Here is an 18,418-nt window from a genome sequence, read left to right on the forward strand (position 1 = left end):
TGTCGTCAGACATGTGATCATGTAGACGCGATAGACGAGAGTAATCAACTACCGCGTGTGATCAAGCTAGTATCTTTTACTTCTGTCTTTTTACTGTTAAGCTAGCAAGTTTATAGTTAGCCGAAGGTAGCTTATTATCTTCCCATTTTTGCATTTGCTAATACAACTGTTCAGCTATCAACTTCGCTTTTGTCTTGCATGCATCGGCCACAGGACTTCGTTGGACCGTAACTTTTGCAGAACACCGCATATTCTGTACTGGGCAAAGTCATAAGCCTAACAGGCTAACAGGTTTAGCTACCGTTAGCCATGGCCCTGTCTTGTGTGACATGACAACTTTCATGACCTGCTGATGATTCGTGTGTAATCTCAGTGATCCTGTGATATTTCTGCCCGGTGGACCATCTTAACAGAACACCATGGATGAGGTGAGAGGGAACTCAAAATATGAGTGTAAAGATTTCATGTAGCTAGCTAGTTAGCTTGCTGGCTTGTCGCCTATGCTGTCAGTTGAATTCTTGGTGTAATAACATTGTCGTTTTTTAGTTAATCATATAGTCACCCTTTCATGTGTCTAGCTTTAACAGTGTTGTTTCGCAACGTGAAAGAAAGCAGAAACAACTTCTTGATTTGAGGAATCTTTACTTTAGTATCCGGCAGGAGACAATACAGCAGCAATGAAGCAGTGTAGCGATGTTCCTAACTCTGGGTCCAGCGGAGTAGACTGAACCAAGTGCTGAGTTTGTTTCAATTGTTTACCAGTAACAATGTAGCCTAGCCTGTGCTGTTCTCTACTACAGGAGTCTGTAGACCAAGCGACCAGTCTGTCTCCTCCTCGCTACAACGCTGGAGCTGACTGTAACCATGGTGACCAGAGCTCACTGTTGAGCCAGCAGAAGATGGTGTCGGAAAACCACGATTATCTCCAGCACCATCAAACACTGGCCTCAAAAGTTTCAGCGGAAGAGGAAGAGGAGGAGAGAGGAGTGTGGTGTGAGTCTGATGTCAATGTAGTACAACACAACAACCTCAAAAACACAACATCATCCACTAAGAAGTCTTTCCCCTGCTCTGTGTGTGGACGACTCTTCACTACAAAACAGTCCCGGGACCGACACATGAAGACCCACACGGGAGAGAAGCCGTTCCACTGCACTGTGTGTGGGAAGAGCTTCTCTCAGCAGTCCTCGTTTAGGATACACCAGAGGAGCCACACGGGGGAGAAGCCCTACTGCTGCCCTGAACCTGACTGTGGGAAGAGCTTCTACCAATCAGGAGCCTTGTTGAGACACGGAAGGAGTCACGCTGAGGGGTCTACTAGACTAAGAACTGCTGCAGATGTGCTGCCACACCGACAGGAGCTGCTCGTCCGACGGGACGATACCAGTAGCAAGGTGGGGAAGAACTAGGACTGCGTCCTCAATTGGCACCCTATTCCCTATATAGTGCACTACTTTTTTTGACCAGGCACCAGGGCCCATCCCTATGATAGGGTGCCATTTGAGACGCAACCCAAGACAACTAGCTGTACAATAACTTTTCATTGTTGTTGTTCGTTTTAGAATTCTAGACTTCAGGCTGCTGTGGATGTGCTGCCAGAGCAAGAGGATGTCCGTCTGGCCCAAGGTACTGATGGGGGTGGTTTATGAAGACATGTTGCTAGCCCAAGGTACTGATGGGGTGGTTTATGAAGACATGTTGCTAGCCCAAGGTACTGATGGGGTGGTTTATGAAGACATGTTGCTAGCCCAAGGTACTGATGGGGGTGGTTTATGAAGACATGTTGCTAGCCCAAGGTACTGATGGGGTGGTTTATGAAGACATGTTGCTAGCCCAAGGTACTGATGGGGTGGTTTATGAAGACATGTTGCTAGCCCAAGGTACTGATGGGGTGGTTTATGAAGACATGTTGCTAGCCCAAGGTACTGATGGGGGTGGTTTATGAAGACATGTTGCTAGCCCAAGGTACTGATGGGGTGGTTTATGAAGACATGTTGCTAGCCCAAGGTACTGATGGGGTGGTTTATAAAGACATGTTGCTAGCCCAAGGTACTGATGGGGGTGGTTTATGAAGACATGTTGCTAGCCCAAGGTACTGATGGGGTGGTTTATGAAGACATGTTGCTAGCCCAAGGTACTGATGGGGTGGTTTATGAAGACATGTTGCTAGCCCAAGGTACTGATGGGGTGGTTTATGAAGACATGTTGCTAGCCCAAGGTACTGATGGGGTGGTTTATGAAGACATGTTGCTAGCCCAAGGTACTGATGGGGTGGTTTATGAAGACATGTTGCTAGCCCAAGGTACTGATGGGGTGGTTTATGAAGACATGTTGCTAGCCCAAGGTACTGATGGGGTGGTTTATGAAGACATGTTGCTAGCCCAAGGTACTGATGGGGTGGTTTATGAAGACATGTTGCTAGCCCAAGGTACTGATGGGGTGGTTTATGAAGACATGTTGCTAGCCCAAGGTACTGATGGGGTGGTTTATGAAGACATGTTGCTAGCCCAAGGTACTGATGGGGTGGTTTATGAAGACATGTTGCTAGCCCAAGGTACTGATGGGGTGGTTTATAAAGACATGTTGCTAGCCCAAGATACTGATGGGGTGGTTTATGAAGACATGTTGCTAGCCCAAGGTACTGATGGGGTGGTTTATGAAGACATGTTGCTAGCCCAAGGTACTGATGTGGTGGTTTATGAAGACATGTTGCTAGCCCAAGGTACTGATGGGGTGGTTTATGAAGACATGTTGCTAGCCCAAGGTACTGATGGGGTGGTTTATGAAGACATGTTGCTAGCCCAAGGTACTGATGGGGTGGTTTATGAAGACATGTTGCTACTGTGCAAATAAACAAACAAACACACATCTTCATTTGCAAATCATATTCAGTTGAGTTGCTGGCCCTTTTTGAGGACCACAATATACAATGAGTGTACAAAACATTAAGAACACAGACCGACCAGGTGAAAGCTATGATCCCTTATTGATGTCACCTGTTAAATCCACTTCAGTCAGTGTAGATGAAGGGGAGGAGACAGGGTAAAGAAGGATTTTTAAGCCTTGATGCAATTGAGACATGGATTGTGTACGTGTGCCATTCAGAGGGTGAATGGGCAAGACAAAAGATTTGTGTCTTTGAACGGGGTATGGTAGTAGGTGCCAGGCGCACCGGTTTGTGTCAAGAACTGCTTCTGGGTTTTTCACACTCGACAGTTTCCCGTGTGTATCAAGAATGGTCCACCACCCAAAGGACATCCAGCCAACTTGACACAACTGTGGGAAGCGTTGGAGTCAACATGGGCCAGCATCCCTGTGGAACGCTTTCGACACCTTGTGGAGTCCATGCCCCGACAAATTGAGGCTGTTCTGAGGACAAAAGGGGGTGCAACTCAATATTAGGGAGGTTTTTCTAATGTTTGGTATAATCAGTGTAAATATGCCTCCATGCTTTATTATGTTTTTATCCTGAGTAATGTTTAATGTGTGTGATGTTGTCTCTGGCTGGAGCAGACTGCTACTGTTAATGATCTAATAAAGTACATCAATACATTTCCCCCCCAAAATGTTTCTAGGTACAGGTAACCATAGCGACCAGGGCACGCAGACTCAGAGTGGGGGGTCAGTGAAGCAGCAGGACAGCGGTCAGACAGACGGACAGATCAGGAGAGGTGAAGAAGAGGAAGCCGGTGGTTTAATCAACTCAGAGGAAGTTGGCTGGGATCCTCCTCATCTTGGTAAGAAGTGGTGGAACCCTGAGAAGAGTTTGATTCATACATCACTATATAATCACTATGGCTGCGTCCCACATAGCACTCTATTCTTTATAAAGGGCACTACTTTTGACCAAGGAAACAAGTGCACTATATAGGGAATAGGATGCCATTTTTGTCCGAAGCCTATAAGACCTATGTGTCATTACTGCTCTTTAATGTGGGTCCTGGAGACCCACAGGGTGTTGTTGATGTGTCAAGGGCATGACGATCAGTTGAATTAGGTGTGTTACTGCTGGGACGGAACAAAAGTCTGCACGCCCAGCGGGCTTCCAGAACCGAGGTTTGTTGGGCTTCCAGAACCGAGGTTGGTTGGGCTTCCAGAACCGAGGTTTGTTGGGCTTCCAGAACCGAGGTTTGTTGGGCTTCCAAAACCGAGGTTGGTGGGCTTCCAGAACCGAGGTTTGTTGGGATTCCAGAACCGAGGTTGGTGGGCTTCCAGAACCGTGGTTTGTTGGGCTTCCAGAACCGTGGTTTGTTGGGCTTCCAGAACCGAGGTTGGTGGGCTTCCAGAACCGAGGTTGGTGGACTTCCAGAACCGAGGTTTGTTGGGCTTCCAGAACCGAGGTTGGTGGGCTTCCAGAACCGAGGTTGGTTGGGCTTCCAGAACTGAGGTTGGTGGGCTTCCAGAACTGAGGTTGGTGGGCTTCCAGAACTGAGGTTGGTGGGCTTCCAGAACCGAGGTTTGTTGGGCTTCCAGAACCGAGGTTTGTTGGGCTTCCAAAACCGAGGTTGGTGGGCTTCCAGAACCGAGGTTTGTTGGGATTCCAGAACCGAGGTTGGTGGGCTTCCAGAACCGTGGTTTGTTGGGCTTCCAGAACCGTGGTTTGTTGGGCTTCCAGAACCGAGGTTGGTGGGCTTCCAGAACCGAGGTTGGTGGACTTCCAGAACCGAGGTTTGTTGGGCTTCCAGAACCGAGGTTGGTGGGCTTCCAGAACCGAAGTTGGTTGGGCTTCCAGAACTGAGGTTGGTGGGCTTCCAGAACTGAGGTTGGTGGGCTTCCAGAACTGAGGTTGGTGGACTTCCAGAACCGAGGTTTGTTGGGCTTCCAGAACCGAGGTTGGTGGGCTTCCAGAACCGAGGTTTGTTGGGATTCCAGAACCGAGTTTGGTGGGCTTCCAGAACCGTGGTTTGTTGGGCTTCCAGAACCGTGGTTTGTTGGGCTTCCAGAACCGAGGTTGGTGGGCTTCCAGAACCGAGGTTGGTGGACTTCCAGAACCAAGGTTTGTTGGGCTTCCAGAACCGAGGTTGGTGGGCTTCCAGAACCGAGGTTGGTTGGGCTTCCAGAACTGAGGTTGGTGGGCTTCCAGAACTGAGGTTGGTGGGCTTCCAGAACTGAGGTTGGTGGGCTTCCAGAACCGAGGTTGGTGGGCTTCCAGAACCGAGGTTGGTGGCCAGCAGACCTGGGTTCCAATACTACACCGAACAAAAATATAAACGCAACATGAAACAATTTCAAAGATTTTACTGAGTTACAGTTCATATTAGGAAATCAGTCAATTGAAATAAATTCATTAGGCCCTAATCTATGGATTTGACATGACTGGAAATACACATACGCATCTATTGGTCACAGATTTTTTTAAAAATTAAAGTAGGGGAGTGGATCAGAAAACCAGTCAGTATCTGGTGTGACCACCATTTGCCTCATGCATCTCCTTCCCATAGAGTTGATCAGGTTGTTTATTGTGGCCTGTGGAATGTTGTCCCACTCCTCTTCAATGGCTGTGCGAAGTTGCTGGATATTGGCGGGAACTGGAACACGCCGTCGTACACGTCGATCCAGATCATCCCAAACATGCTCAATGGGTGACATGTCAGGTAAGTATGCAGGCCATGGAAGAACCGGGACATTTTCTTGCGACATGAGGCCGTGCATTATCATGCTGAAACATGAGCTGATGGCGGCAGATGAATGGCAGGACAATGGGCCTCAGAATCTCATCACGATATCTCTGTGCATTCAAATTGCCCTCGATGAAATGCAATTGTGTTCGTTGTCTGTAGCTTATGCCTGCCCATACCATAACCCCCTGTCCGGGTGGCTGGTGAAGAAGCCGGATGTGGAGGTCCTGGGCTGGCGTGGTTACATGTGTTCTGCGGTTGTGAGGCCGGTTGGAAGTACTGCCAAATTCTCTAAAACTACGTTGGAGGCGGCTTATGGTAGAGAAATTAACATTCAATTCTCTGGCAACAGCTCTGGTGGACATTCTTGCAGTCAGCAGCTTTTTGTGCGTATGGGCAATTTCTGGGATCTTTTTATTTCAGCTCATGAAACATGGGACCAACACTTTACATGTTGCGTTTTATATTTTTGTTCAGTGTATTTGAAGTCATTCCAAATACTTTATCTTGGATTGATTGGGCTTGTCTGGCGTAATGGCACCAATAGAGTAACTGGTCTAACCCAGAGCCATATATTTAGAGCGTTGGACCAACTTTGGAATTGTAATATTGTTCTAATTCTAGACATTCAGTGACATAGCATTATTTAAATGTTCCCCATGTAATGTGAACGGGGTGCCAACATGGCTCCATGCAATGTTGAAGTGTCATGTAAATGCGTTATTATGCAGAAGCCTTTATGGGCCAACTCTCTAAACACGTGGTTCTGGTCGAACCTATCCCATCTCATTCCCACAGGAGGCAGTCCTCCTCCTCCTCCCAGCTCTGGCCCTTCTACACCGGGAGGCCGACCTGTCCAACACCAGCAGAACCACAGGAAGTCTTCCCACACCAACACCTGTCAGAAGTGTGGAGAGCGGTTCCCTACCTTCTATCAGCTCCGTGTCCACCTGACCACCCACCGGGGAGAGAAGCCCTTCTCCTGTCCAGACTGTGGCAAACGCTTCTCAGCCCGGGGCTACATGGAGTCACACCAGAGGGTAGGTTGGGTCCCAAATGGCACCCTAATCCCATTGAGCTCTCGTCAAAAGTAGTGTACTATATAGAGTAGTGTACACCCTTGTTTTATTTATTGTTAAAACAATTCGTATTCAGTTTAAAACCATTTTAAAAGTACAAAGAAATCCCAGAGGACAATGAAAACGTTAAAGCTGAAATCCGTAAAGGGAGAAACAGGGCCACTGTTCACCCCAGCGCTACTGTTGTTGAGCGTCCAGCAGTGTAAAAAAAAAAAAGTGCAGTACATATTCTGGTGTTCTAGCGCGCGTGCAATGATGTCAGAGGGAAAATAAAACTCTTCTTTGTTTTAAAGTAACTTCTTTATTGTTGTAAAATCCCAAACGGACGTGGCAGTTCCACCAAATACGGATTCCAGGTTTGACTAAAGGATCACTTTAGTCAAACATGATCTTTTTTGTATTTTCATTCATTAGCCAATGGTAGTACAACCCCAAACTTGTGCATGTCAGAAGTCAAGTTTTCAAGATGGAGCACTTTCGGTCCAGAGCAAAAACTCTGCTGATAGTTTTTTAATAAACTATCCCTTTTAAATACACGTATTTCCAATGTGGTCCTGGGTGTAGGTACACATCAAGGAGAGACCACACCCCTGCCCCGACTGTGGTAAGAGGTTCCTCTCTCTGGGAGACCTGAAGAGACACCAGCAGAGCTTCTCCGACGAGAGACCGTACGGCTGCTCCGAGTGCGGGAAGAGCTTCACCCAACCGGGGTTCCTAAGGGCACACCAGAGGACACACACCGGGGTCAAAGGTTACCCCTGCCCCTACTGTCACAAGGACTTCTTCACTGCCTCCAGTCTGAGGAGACACAGGAAGCAGGCGCATGCGGAAGAGACCGTCACACTGCCCCCTAGTGGTGGACTCCAGCTATCACATGCTGGAGAGACCCTAGGTCAAGCTGAAGCTGGTATACCAGTACTGAAGGTCATAGTGAAGGAGGAGGAGGAGGATCCTGCTTTTGGTGAGTCACATGTTCTGTCACATGTCATAGTCATGCCTTATTGTGTCAGACCGGTTTAGTTTACTCACCAACTACTAATCAAACTAGGTAAGGAGGGCTTCTCTTATCAAAATAAAAATCATTAAAGCTAGAGTCCTTAATTAAAACAATAACAAAGCCGACACCCCGCCTCTGTTTTGGTAAAAATCTGAGGGACAGGGCTGGAGAAATGGAACCACTCTCAAATTCATAGACCGAGCTATGAATGCAAGGACTGACCATCCATGAAATCAAAATGATAGTTTTAACCATGTTTTAAGGTTACACAGTGTTTGTTAAAATTTACATTGGAGCAGTGGCGGCTCCTGAAAAAATTCTCAGGGGGGGCAATTTTTCTGATGATTTAGGTGACCTACACACATTTTTAAAAAGATATGTCCAGCAACAACATGAAGACAGGGGCAGCATATAAGTCAATACCAGAAGCATTTATTGACTGATCTCAAAAGTGTTGGCTTACAAAATCAAAATAAGTTATCACAGTAAAAATAATCAAGGGTGTTCTTTCACATTCCTCAACACTGCATAAACAATATGCATTTCCATAAACAAATGAAATATCAGCTGAAAATACAGCATCTTGGTATTTGTTCAGATTGCAGGATCAACAAGAGCTTTTACCACATTTTTTGCCTCATGGTTGAATTGGAAATATGTGCACCTGAGCATAATTCACAACAAGCAAGCAGGAGCTTTTGATAGAGGCTACTGAAAACATTGATGCAAGTTATTGGTAATAAGACATTTTTATAGACTTCCATATTCTGCCCTCTTGTATAGATTTGTGAAAATGAACAGTGATAGACATTTTGCTTGAAAACAGAATTTGAAAGTAATTTCTAGAAAAGGTAAACACAGCTATCTGTATGGCTTTGTAAAAATGAACAACCATATTCTGGCCAATTGTATAGATTTGTAAATATGAACAACCATATTCTGGCCAATTGTATAGATTTGTAAAAATGAACATGAACAGATTTATTTTATTTTTTTACTTTTTTTAAAATGAAAAATAACTATTTTAAACAACATCAACTGTGAACTGATTTGGGCGTGTGTGTGTTAAAGAGACAGGGAGGGAGGGACAAAGAGAGAGAGAGGCTACATTACTTGTACTGAAACTGTTCTCTTCTCTGTTTCAATACAGCAAAGCGTTCAATGACTTTCTCATTGAAATCAGGCATGCTGAGGACTAGTTCCCTCTCCATGGAAAGCATGGCCAGTGCATTCAGACGTTCCTGGCCCATTGAATTTCGCAGGAATGTCTTAACTCGTGTCAAAGTTGAGAAACATCTCTCAGCTTCAGCTGTTGTCATGGGAGTAGTTATGAGGATGTTCAACAGAGTCACAGTCTCAGAGAACGTCTCCTGGAGGTTGTAGCTCATGAGAACCTGGTACAGTGCCAGTGCACCACAGCCTCCCTTGAATTCAGGATTCTCATAGATCAGAGATAGTTCTGTCTTGAGCTTTGCCTTGCTCAGCATGGGGTATGCATTCACAGTGGCATTCAGAGCCTCATCAGGAAATGAATGGCAGTACCTTTCAAACATGTCTGCTTGCAGTAAGGTAGCACTCACAAGGTGGCCAGAGAAAGAGAACCTTTCTTTGGTGTGATCCAGGATGGTGTTGCAGACCTCTTCAGACAGCCTCTGCTTCTCCTCTTCTCTCAAAGCTGTTCTGGGTCTTTTGGCTCCTGTTGCTTCTTGCAGCTGCTGTTGAGAGGAGTCCCTGAAGGCAAACAGACCAATGTGTTTGTTGGCTTTGTACAGTATTGTTGTCTATGTGATGCACAGGTATATGCAATGTATCCATGATGTACAGTGGGGCAAAAAAGTATTTAGTCAGCCACCAATTGTGCAAGTTCTCCCACTTAAAAAGATGAGAGAGGCCTGTAATTTTCATCATAGGTACACGTCAACTATGACAGACAAATTGAGAAAAGAAAATCCAGAAAATCACATTGTAGGATTTTTAATGAATTTATTTGCAAATTATGGTGGAAAATAAGTATTTGGTCACCTACAAACAAGCAAGATTTCTGGCTCTCACAGACCTGTAACTTCTTCTTTAAGAGGCTCCTCTGTCCTCCACTCGTTACCTGTATTAATGGCACCTGTTTGAACTTGTTATCAGTATAAAAGACACCTGTCCACAACCTCAAACAGTCACACTCCAAACTCCACTATGGCCAATACCAAAGAGCTGTCAAAGGACACCAGAAACAAAAGTGTAGACCTGCACCAGGCTGGGAAGACTGAATCTGCAATAGGTAAGCAGCTTGGTTTGAAGAAATCAACTGTGGGAGCAATTATTAGGAAATGGAAGACATACAAGACCACTGATAATCTCCCTCGATCTGGGGCTCCACGCAAGATCTCACCCCGTGGGGTCAAAATGATCACAAGAACGGTGAGCAAAAATCCCAGAACCACACGGGGGGACCTAGTGAATGACCTGCAGAGAGCTGGGACCAAAGTACAAAGCCTACCATCAGTAACACACTACGCCGCCAGGGACTCAAATCCTGCAGTGCTAGACGTGTCCCCCTGCTTAAGCCAGTACATGTCCAGGCCCGTCTGAAGTTTGCTAGAGTGCATCCAGAAGAGGATTGGGAGAATGTCATATGGTCAGATGAAACCAAAATATAACTTTTTGGTAAAAACTCAACTCGTTGTGTTTGGAGGACAAAGAATGCTGAGTTGCATCCAAAGAACACCATACCTACTGTGAAGCATGGGAGTGAAAACATCATACTTTGGGGCTGTTTTTCTGCAAAGGGACCAGGACGACTGATCCGTGTAAAGGAAAGAATGAATGGGGCCATGTATCGTGAGATTTTGAGTGAAAACCTCCTTCCATCAGCAAGGGCATTGAAGATGAAACGTGGCTGGGTCTTTCAGCATGACAATGATCCCAAACACACCGCCCGGGCAACGAAGGAGTGGCTTCGTAAGAAGCATTTCAAGGTCCTGGAGTCTCCAGATCTCAACCCCATAGAAAATCTTTGGAGGGGAGTTGAAAGTCCGTGTTGCCCAGCGACAGCCCCAAAACATCACTGCTCTAGAGGAGATCTGCATGGAGGAATGGGCCAAAATACCAGCAACAGTGTGTGAAAACCTTGTGAAGACTTACAGAAAACGTTTGACCTGTGTCATTGCCAACAAAGGGTATATAACAAAGTATTGAGAAACTTTTGTTATTGACCAAATACTTATTTTCCACCATAATTTGCAAATAAATTCATTAAAAATCCTACAATGTGATTTTCTGGATTTTTTTCCCTCATTTTGTCTGTCATAGTTGACGTGTACCTATGATGAAAATTACAGGCCTCTCTCATCTTTTTAAGTGGGAGAACTTGCACAATTGGTGGCTGACTAAATACTTTTTTTCCCCACTGTATAGTACAAATACTTCAGTTCCACTTAAAATGGGCAGGGATGCATAAAGTCTTTAGTGTTTAAGTTAGCCTTTGTGTCTCACATAGCCTGGATGTTCAGCACAGTATACAGTGGTGCTCATAAGCTTATGATCCCATGCTAAAGTTGACTAAAAAGAGGAATAAAAAAGAAAAGAAAATTGGTGTCCATAAAGGTTGGATTTTCCAACTTTTTTAATTAAGTCATTAAGATAAATTTCCAAAATATGATTTTTTTATTTTTTTATTCCTCTTTTTAGTCAACTTTAGAATGTGTTCATACACTTATGAGCACCACTGCACAGTACACATAGTATATAAAATAAAATAGATTACACCACTGGCCATATATAATGAGAATAATGTAATTTCAAACACAAATGCAGTCTCCTTTCATGCATACATTTTCAAATAAAGCTCTGCTTTGAGAAAGATCGAATGATATTGTTTAATCTTACCTTATGGCCTGCACACTGCTTGTGAAGCTGTCGAGGGCACTTTTGATAAAGACAGCATCGATGTCCTTCTTCTGTAGCTTCTGGTACAGAATGTCGACGTGGGGCATGATTTTGTGAAAAAGCCGCAGGAAAAAAATAAAATCTTCATCATGCAGCATCCTCACGTAGCCAGATGCCTCTCTCACTGTGCCCTGGTCAAATGAACCCAATGAACCCGTCCGGATGGCTTCAAAACATTCTATGAGGTCGTCTCAATTCTCGTAGACAGTGTTCACGACTCTGCTGTTGAAGTTCCACCGTGTGGATGAAGGTCTGGGCAGTCTTCGTGCAACAGTCTGGTCAAGAATGCTGGTGCGTTTGGGTGACCGGGAAAAAAAGTTGTAATCCCGCTCAGATCGGAAAAGAAAATGTTCACTTTTTTGATGCGAGAAGTAGCTTGCTGCATGATCAAATTCAGCTGATGCGCATAGCAATGCACGTAATGGGCATTCTTGAAATGCTCACGCACCTTTTTCTGCACACCAGCCTTCTCTCCCCTCATCACACTGGCTCCATCGTAAGCTTGCGCAATGAGTTTGACTTTCTCGTCATCGGCAAAAAGACCGTTCAGTCTCTCCAAAAGTACACTGGCGATTGAGACTGAGGTTGATTCCGAGATGGGAAGGAACTCAAAAAAGCGCTCCTGCACTTTGTGCTTGCTATCTATGTACCTCAGCACAAGCACCAACTGTGTCTGTGTAGAAACGTCCGTGGTCTCGTCAGCTTGGATAGCTACGAAGTTCGCAGACTTCACCTCCTCCACAATATGTTCCCTCGTGACCGCTAGCATACACTCCAGTAGCTCGTTTTGAATGGTCTTTGATGTGCCCTTGAAAACTTTAGCATTTTTAAGATGGTCATCAAACACCTCATCTAATTGTGCCACAAAGTTGACAAGTCCAAGAAAAATACCAGGGTTGGTGGAGCCCTCAGTTTCATCTTTGCCTCGCAAAGCTAACTCAAACACGCCGCAAAACTTCACACACTGGATTAGCCGGCTGAGGATATGGCGGTTCTTGCTAACCTCATCGTTGTGGCGGCGGACAGCTAGCCTGTATCCCTCATCCAGTTGAGTGGCAATATTCACTCTCCCCAAAGCAGAAATTCTCAAACAGCTATCCATGTGGGTCTTTGACAGCTCATGTTTCTTAATCTTTTCTGAAAGATGGTGCATGTCGGTTACACCAGTCGCTGTCCAAGCGGTGCTGTCTGAAGTGCCGCCTTCAGGGTGAATGAGTAAGCAGGGGTAGCAGAAAACTGCATTAGCTACATCGCAGCCTGCTAGCCAGGTTTTTCGTTCATACCAATTTTTGGAAAATCCTCGGGTGTAGGACTTCCCCCTTTAGTAGAAACCTGTTGAATTATTAAATTTGGTCTGGGAGGTCCTAATTGTTTCGTTGCCAATTTATCTTCATTTGTTCGCCGACAAAAAGGAACTTCTTTCAAAGACACAATCGAGTTGCACTGAAGCCTAGCCATGTTGATAGTAGTAGTGAATTGATTGAGGCTGCTACCCTCTCTTTTCTTAGTTACGTTCATGTGACGCTAAGCGCGTAAGTGCAAGCCCTCAGACACCCATAGACATTGTATTGAAGGCTCTGAAATTTGAAAAAATTGATTTTACATGGGAGTCTATGACAGAAGTTCTGGGCGATTTTCAATCTGACTGAAATCGCCCCAAAAGGGGGGGGAGCCATTTGAAGCACGACTTTAGCCTGATTCGACATTTAGTGGCAGTGTGGCACTGTGGCAGATCAGACGTATAGATTACAACACTGATAACTACTGTTGCCGTGATATAATTGATTAGAAAAAAAATCCCTTCCTTTTCCCGTTTGGCAGTGCGTCGCCCATATCGCCCTATTGAACAGGCCGCCCCTGCATTGGAGTAAAACAATTTTATATTTTGGGTTCTGATGGGGTACGACAGTTGAACTAAGCTCATTAAGCATTTATAAGTTATATTCTACAAGAATCAATGGGTGTACACTACTGTTCAAAAAATGTCTAAGTGACCCCAAACTTTTGAACGGTAGTGTATGTCATTAAATGAAAAACCTCACCGGCCAGGTTGCGTGCATGACCGGTGCAAAATAAATACAACCCAAGCTGTGGAACGTTCCTTTAATGATGTATACCCATCGATTCAATCATTTCACCCACACCACTCGCGCACATGAACAAGTGTCTGCTTTAGCCAAGCGCTAAAATAGAACTTGGTTCTATTTGAGACTCTCCACGCGCTGCAAGTCCCCCTCCTTATTGGATAGCAGGAAGATAAAAACCCAGGTGGATGCTTGAAAGGCAAATGAAGGAGAGATGAATTAAAGATGAACTAAAAAAGGTTTCCCTTTTTATCCGTGGATTAATACGTCGGAGTAGAGAAACACACGATTTTGTATGACTCCCGGTCAAAATTCTACAAAGAACCAACTATAAAGAGGACCATATGCCATGTCAGGTAAAATAACAACTCAATGTTCATCTCCAAGGACAAAGTAGCTAGCAACAGCTAGCTAGCTAAACGTCCATGAATGTTTCATGTTTGTTACGACCTGCCCACAATTTTAAATATAGTTGGTTCACAGTTGGTTTTGATATTTTAACCTGCGTGTCCTGATCGCGTCTTGTGTGGATGGACAAAATCAACATGCGTGCGCCATTGTGCGTGATGACATCGTCCCCACAGTGACGGTACGTACATATCCCAACCAGAAGCCATGGAGAACCAGAAGCCACGTAGTCAGCATGTTACCGCTGTACTTTGTGAAAATAAAGTGGTAGTGAGTGAATATGAACTGTCTTGGCCTTACCCCATTTTACTTTAGTATTAGATTAATATGTTTTTAAACAACACAGATACCATAAAAAAAATATATTACACATTATTACATTTCAACCAGAGAATCATCAACCTGGATAAAGCCTCTGTACTGTCCATCAGGAAATATAAATTAATCATCAACCTGGATGAATCCTCTGTAGTGTACTGCCCATCAGGAGATAGATATTCATAATGAATGCGCCCAACCACCATTGCAGGTGAAACCACACTTGTTTTTCCCCAAGTCTTACTCCAGGAAGTACCCACTCCAGGAAAAAACAGGATGCTGAGTAGGCAGGCCATAAAAATGACTAATCAGATTTGTTGTTAGGATAGTGTGTTCTCTAACATTAGTAAACCCATCTGATAGATGTAGCCAATACCAAGGTAAAGTGGTCTAAGGCTACCATGACGACGGACATATAAACATCAGGAGATTACCATAGCACGCTTGTAGCCTATTGAATGCTATAGGAGACTAGTAAATACAGTATAGTTGTTATCAATGTTATTGTGGGAGCACATTCAGCAGCCAAATATGACCATTTTCAAGTCAGTGTTGCAATGCTTTTCTCTACTTTACCAGCTAGGCTATGTCAATGCTTCCACTTTTTTCTACTTTACCAGCTAGGCTATGTCAATGCTTCCACTTTTCTCTATTTTACCAGCTAGGCTATGTCAATGCTTCCACTTTTCTCTACTTTACCAGCTAGGCTATGTCAATGCTTCCACTTTTCTCTACTTTACCAGCTAGGCTATGTCAATGCTTCCACTTTTCTCTACTTTACCAGCTAGGCTATGTCAATGCTTCCATTTTTCTCTACTTTACCAGCTAGGCTATGTCAATGCTTCCAATTTTCTCTACTTTACCAGCTAGGCTATGTCAATGCTTCCACTTTTCTCTACTTTACCAGCTAAGCTATGTCAATGCTTCCACTTTTCTCTACTTTACCAGCTAGGCTATGTCAATGCTTCCACTTTTCTCTACTTTAACAGCTAGGCTATGTCAATGCTTCCACTTTTCTCTACTTTACCAGCTAAGCTATGTCAATGCTTCCACTTTTCTCTACTTTACCACTTTTCTCTACTTTACCAGCTAAGCTATGTCAATGCTTCCACTTTTCTCTACTTTACCAGCTAGACTATGTCAATGCTTCCACTTTTCTCTACTTTACCAGCTAGGCTATGTCAATGCTTCCACTTTTCTCTACTTTACCAGCTAGGCTATGTCAATGCTTCCACTTTTCTCTACTTTACCAGCTAAGCTATGTCAATGCTTCCACTTTTCTCTACTTTACCAGCTAGACTATGTCAATGCTTCCACTTTTCTCTACTTTACCAGCTAGGCTATGTCAATGCTTCCACTTTTCTCTACTTTACCAGCTAGGCTATGTCAATGCTTCCACTTTTCTCTACTTTACCAGCTAGGCTATGTCAATGCTTCCACTTTTCTCTACTTTACCAGCTAGGCTATGTCAATGCTTCCACTTTTCTCTACTTTACCAGCTAGGCTATGTCAATGCTTCCACTTTTCTCTACTTTACCAGCTAGACTATGTCAATGCTTCCACTTTTCTCTACTTTACCAGCTAGGCTATGTCAATGCTTCCACTTTTCTCTACTTTACCAGCTAGGCTATGTCAATGCTTCCACTTTTCTCTACTTTACTACTTTTCTCTACTTTACCAGCTAAGCTATGTCAATGCTTCCACTTTTCTCTACTTTACCAGCTAGGCTATGTCAATGCTTCCACTTTTCTCTACTTTACCAGCAAGGCTATGTCAATGCTTCCACTTTTCTCTACTTACCAGCTAGGCTATGTCAATGCTTCCACTTTTCTCTACATTACCAGCAAGGCTATGTCAATGCTTCCACTTTTCTCTACTTACCAGCTAAGCTATGTCAATGCTTCCACTTTTCTCTACATTACCAGCAAGGCTATGTCAATGCTTCCACTTTTCTCTACTTTACCAGCTAGGCTATGTCAATGCTTCCACTTTTCTCTACTTTACCAGCTAGGCTATGTCAATGCTTCCACTTTTCTCTACTTTACCAGCTAGGCTATGTCAATGCTTCCACTTTTCTCTACTTTACCAGCTAGGCTATGTCAATGCTTCCACTTTTCTCTACTTTACCAGCTAAGCTATGTCAATGCTTCCACTTTTCTCTACTTTACCACTTTTCTCTACTTTACCAGCTAAGCTATGTCAATGCTTCCACTTTTCTCTACTTTACCAGCTAGGCTATGTCAATGCTTCCACTTTTCTCTACTTTACCAGCTAGGCTATGTCAATGCTTCCACTTTTCTCTACTTTACCAGCTAGGCTATGTCAATGCTTCCACTTTTCTCTACTTTAACAGCTAGGCTATGTCAATGCTTCCACTTTTCTCTACTTTACCAGCTAAGCTATGTCAATGCTTCCACTTTTCTCTACTTTACCACTTTTCTCTACTTTACCAGCTAAGCTATGTCAATGCTTCCACTTTTCTCTACTTTACCAGCTAGGCTATGTCAATGCTTCCACTTTTTTCTACTTTACCAGCAAGGCTATGTCAATGCTTCCACTTTTCTCTACTTTACCAGCTAGGCTATGTCAATGCTTCCACTTTTCTCTACTTTACCAGCTAGGCAATGTCAATGCTTCCAATTTTCTCTACTTTACCAGCAAGGCTATGTCAATGCTTCCAATTTCTCTACTTTACCAGCAAGGCTATGTCAATGCTTCCAATTTTCTCTACTTTACCAGCAAGGCTATGTCAATGCTTCCAATTTTCTCTACTTTACCAGCTAGGCTATGTCAATGCTTCCACTTTTCTCTACTTTACCAGCTAGGCTATGTCAATGTGCTAGCTCTGGATGTAAAGAAACCAGGCAGATCTCTAAGTTAAGCAACAATAACAGAACTAAGGATTCCCAACCGCGCTAACGTTATATGACTGTATTTCAATATAAAAACATTAGCTGACACAAAACACTTCCTCTGTTGTTATCTGTCCTCTTGGCCCCGCTGGTTTAGGCTGTCTTCTCCAGTCTATCTTCAGGATGACAGTCTCAAGGCTGTTTAACTAGGAACGCACACACGCATTCGGGGGTGGGAGATCAGGAAATCAACCTCACTCCTCCCTAAGCTCGTTGTAGTTAAAAAAAAAAAAAACGTGATTACCCCCAAATATGTAATTGATGGTAAAATCCAGACAGAAAACATACCAAGCTTCCGATCTACAGTCCTACAGGTTCATAGCGTGATATAGGACAACGATGTTGTGTTCCTTTAATTTTAAGTCCAAAAATGGATGTAGCAACTGCGGATTCTAGCTTTAATTACTCATTACCCTTTGACCTTCAGGTTTCGTGGTAAGTTAGTTAGTTATAGTTTAGTTAACCCAAACTATTGTCCTCATCCACACAGGAGAGAGTTCTAACAACCACCACTCTGAGTCTGAGGAGAGTCTCCCTGCATCCGTAGAGCAAAAACAACAACAACAACAACAACAACATAAACAGCATCACAGCTGCCACAGAAGAGCCCACCCCTGCCCTGTGTGTGGAAAGGAGTTTCCCATTGCATACAAGCTACAAGTCCATATGAGAATCCACACTGGAGAGAAGCCTTTCTCCTGCTCTGTGTGTGGGAAGAGCTTCGCCCAGAAGGGGGAGCCTGACACTCCACCAGATCGTCCACACAAGAGAGAAACCTTACTCCTGCCCCGACTGTGGGAACACCTTCTCCCAGATGATTAGGTGTGTTATTGTTATCAGCATAGACCTGTGTCCTATTAATTAGTGCACACATAGAATCTAGTGCACACCATAGCAAAACGTTTTGCAAAGGAAAAATAAAACACTTGTTTCTTATTGAACAAGTACAGGTAATCTCCTCCCTGTTAAGGCCGTGGGCATCCTTTTGGTGCCTAGTGAATACGACCCTGGTCCGTCCCGTTATGTATTTAGTTAGGCATATGCCATCTGCATGCTCATGGAG

At 44.2% G+C, this 18,418-nt stretch overlaps 1 protein-coding gene across 1 annotated transcript; it reads left to right on the top strand.

Moving 5' to 3' along the window:
- The first annotated feature begins 9 nt into the window (after nt 1–9).
- Nucleotides 10–18,177, top strand: LOC123491575 (zinc finger protein 420-like). The gene is made up of 7 exons (XM_045222706.1): nt 10–428; nt 801–1,394; nt 1,563–1,626; nt 3,576–3,737; nt 6,417–6,658; nt 7,262–7,658; nt 17,846–18,177. The coding sequence occupies exons 1-7, from the start codon at nt 420–422 to the stop codon at nt 18,175–18,177; spliced, it is 1,800 nt and encodes a 599-aa protein (XP_045078641.1). The 5' UTR covers nt 10–419.
- Nucleotides 18,178–18,418: the final 241 nt, after the last annotated feature.

This window comes from Coregonus clupeaformis, chromosome 1 (assembly GCF_020615455.1).
Source record: "Coregonus clupeaformis isolate EN_2021a chromosome 1, ASM2061545v1, whole genome shotgun sequence".
NCBI lineage: Eukaryota > Metazoa > Chordata > Actinopteri > Salmoniformes > Salmonidae > Coregonus > Coregonus clupeaformis.

Bases quoted from the DNA above. Each gene is read 5' to 3' on its own strand.
- LOC123491575 (XM_045222706.1), top strand. The intron at 1,395-1,562 runs GTGGGGAAGAAC...TGTTCGTTTTAG, and splicing joins GGGACGATACCAGTAGCAAG to AATTCTAGACTTCAGGCTGC. The intron at 6,659-7,261 runs GTAGGTTGGGTC...TCCTGGGTGTAG, and splicing joins ACATGGAGTCACACCAGAGG to GTACACATCAAGGAGAGACC.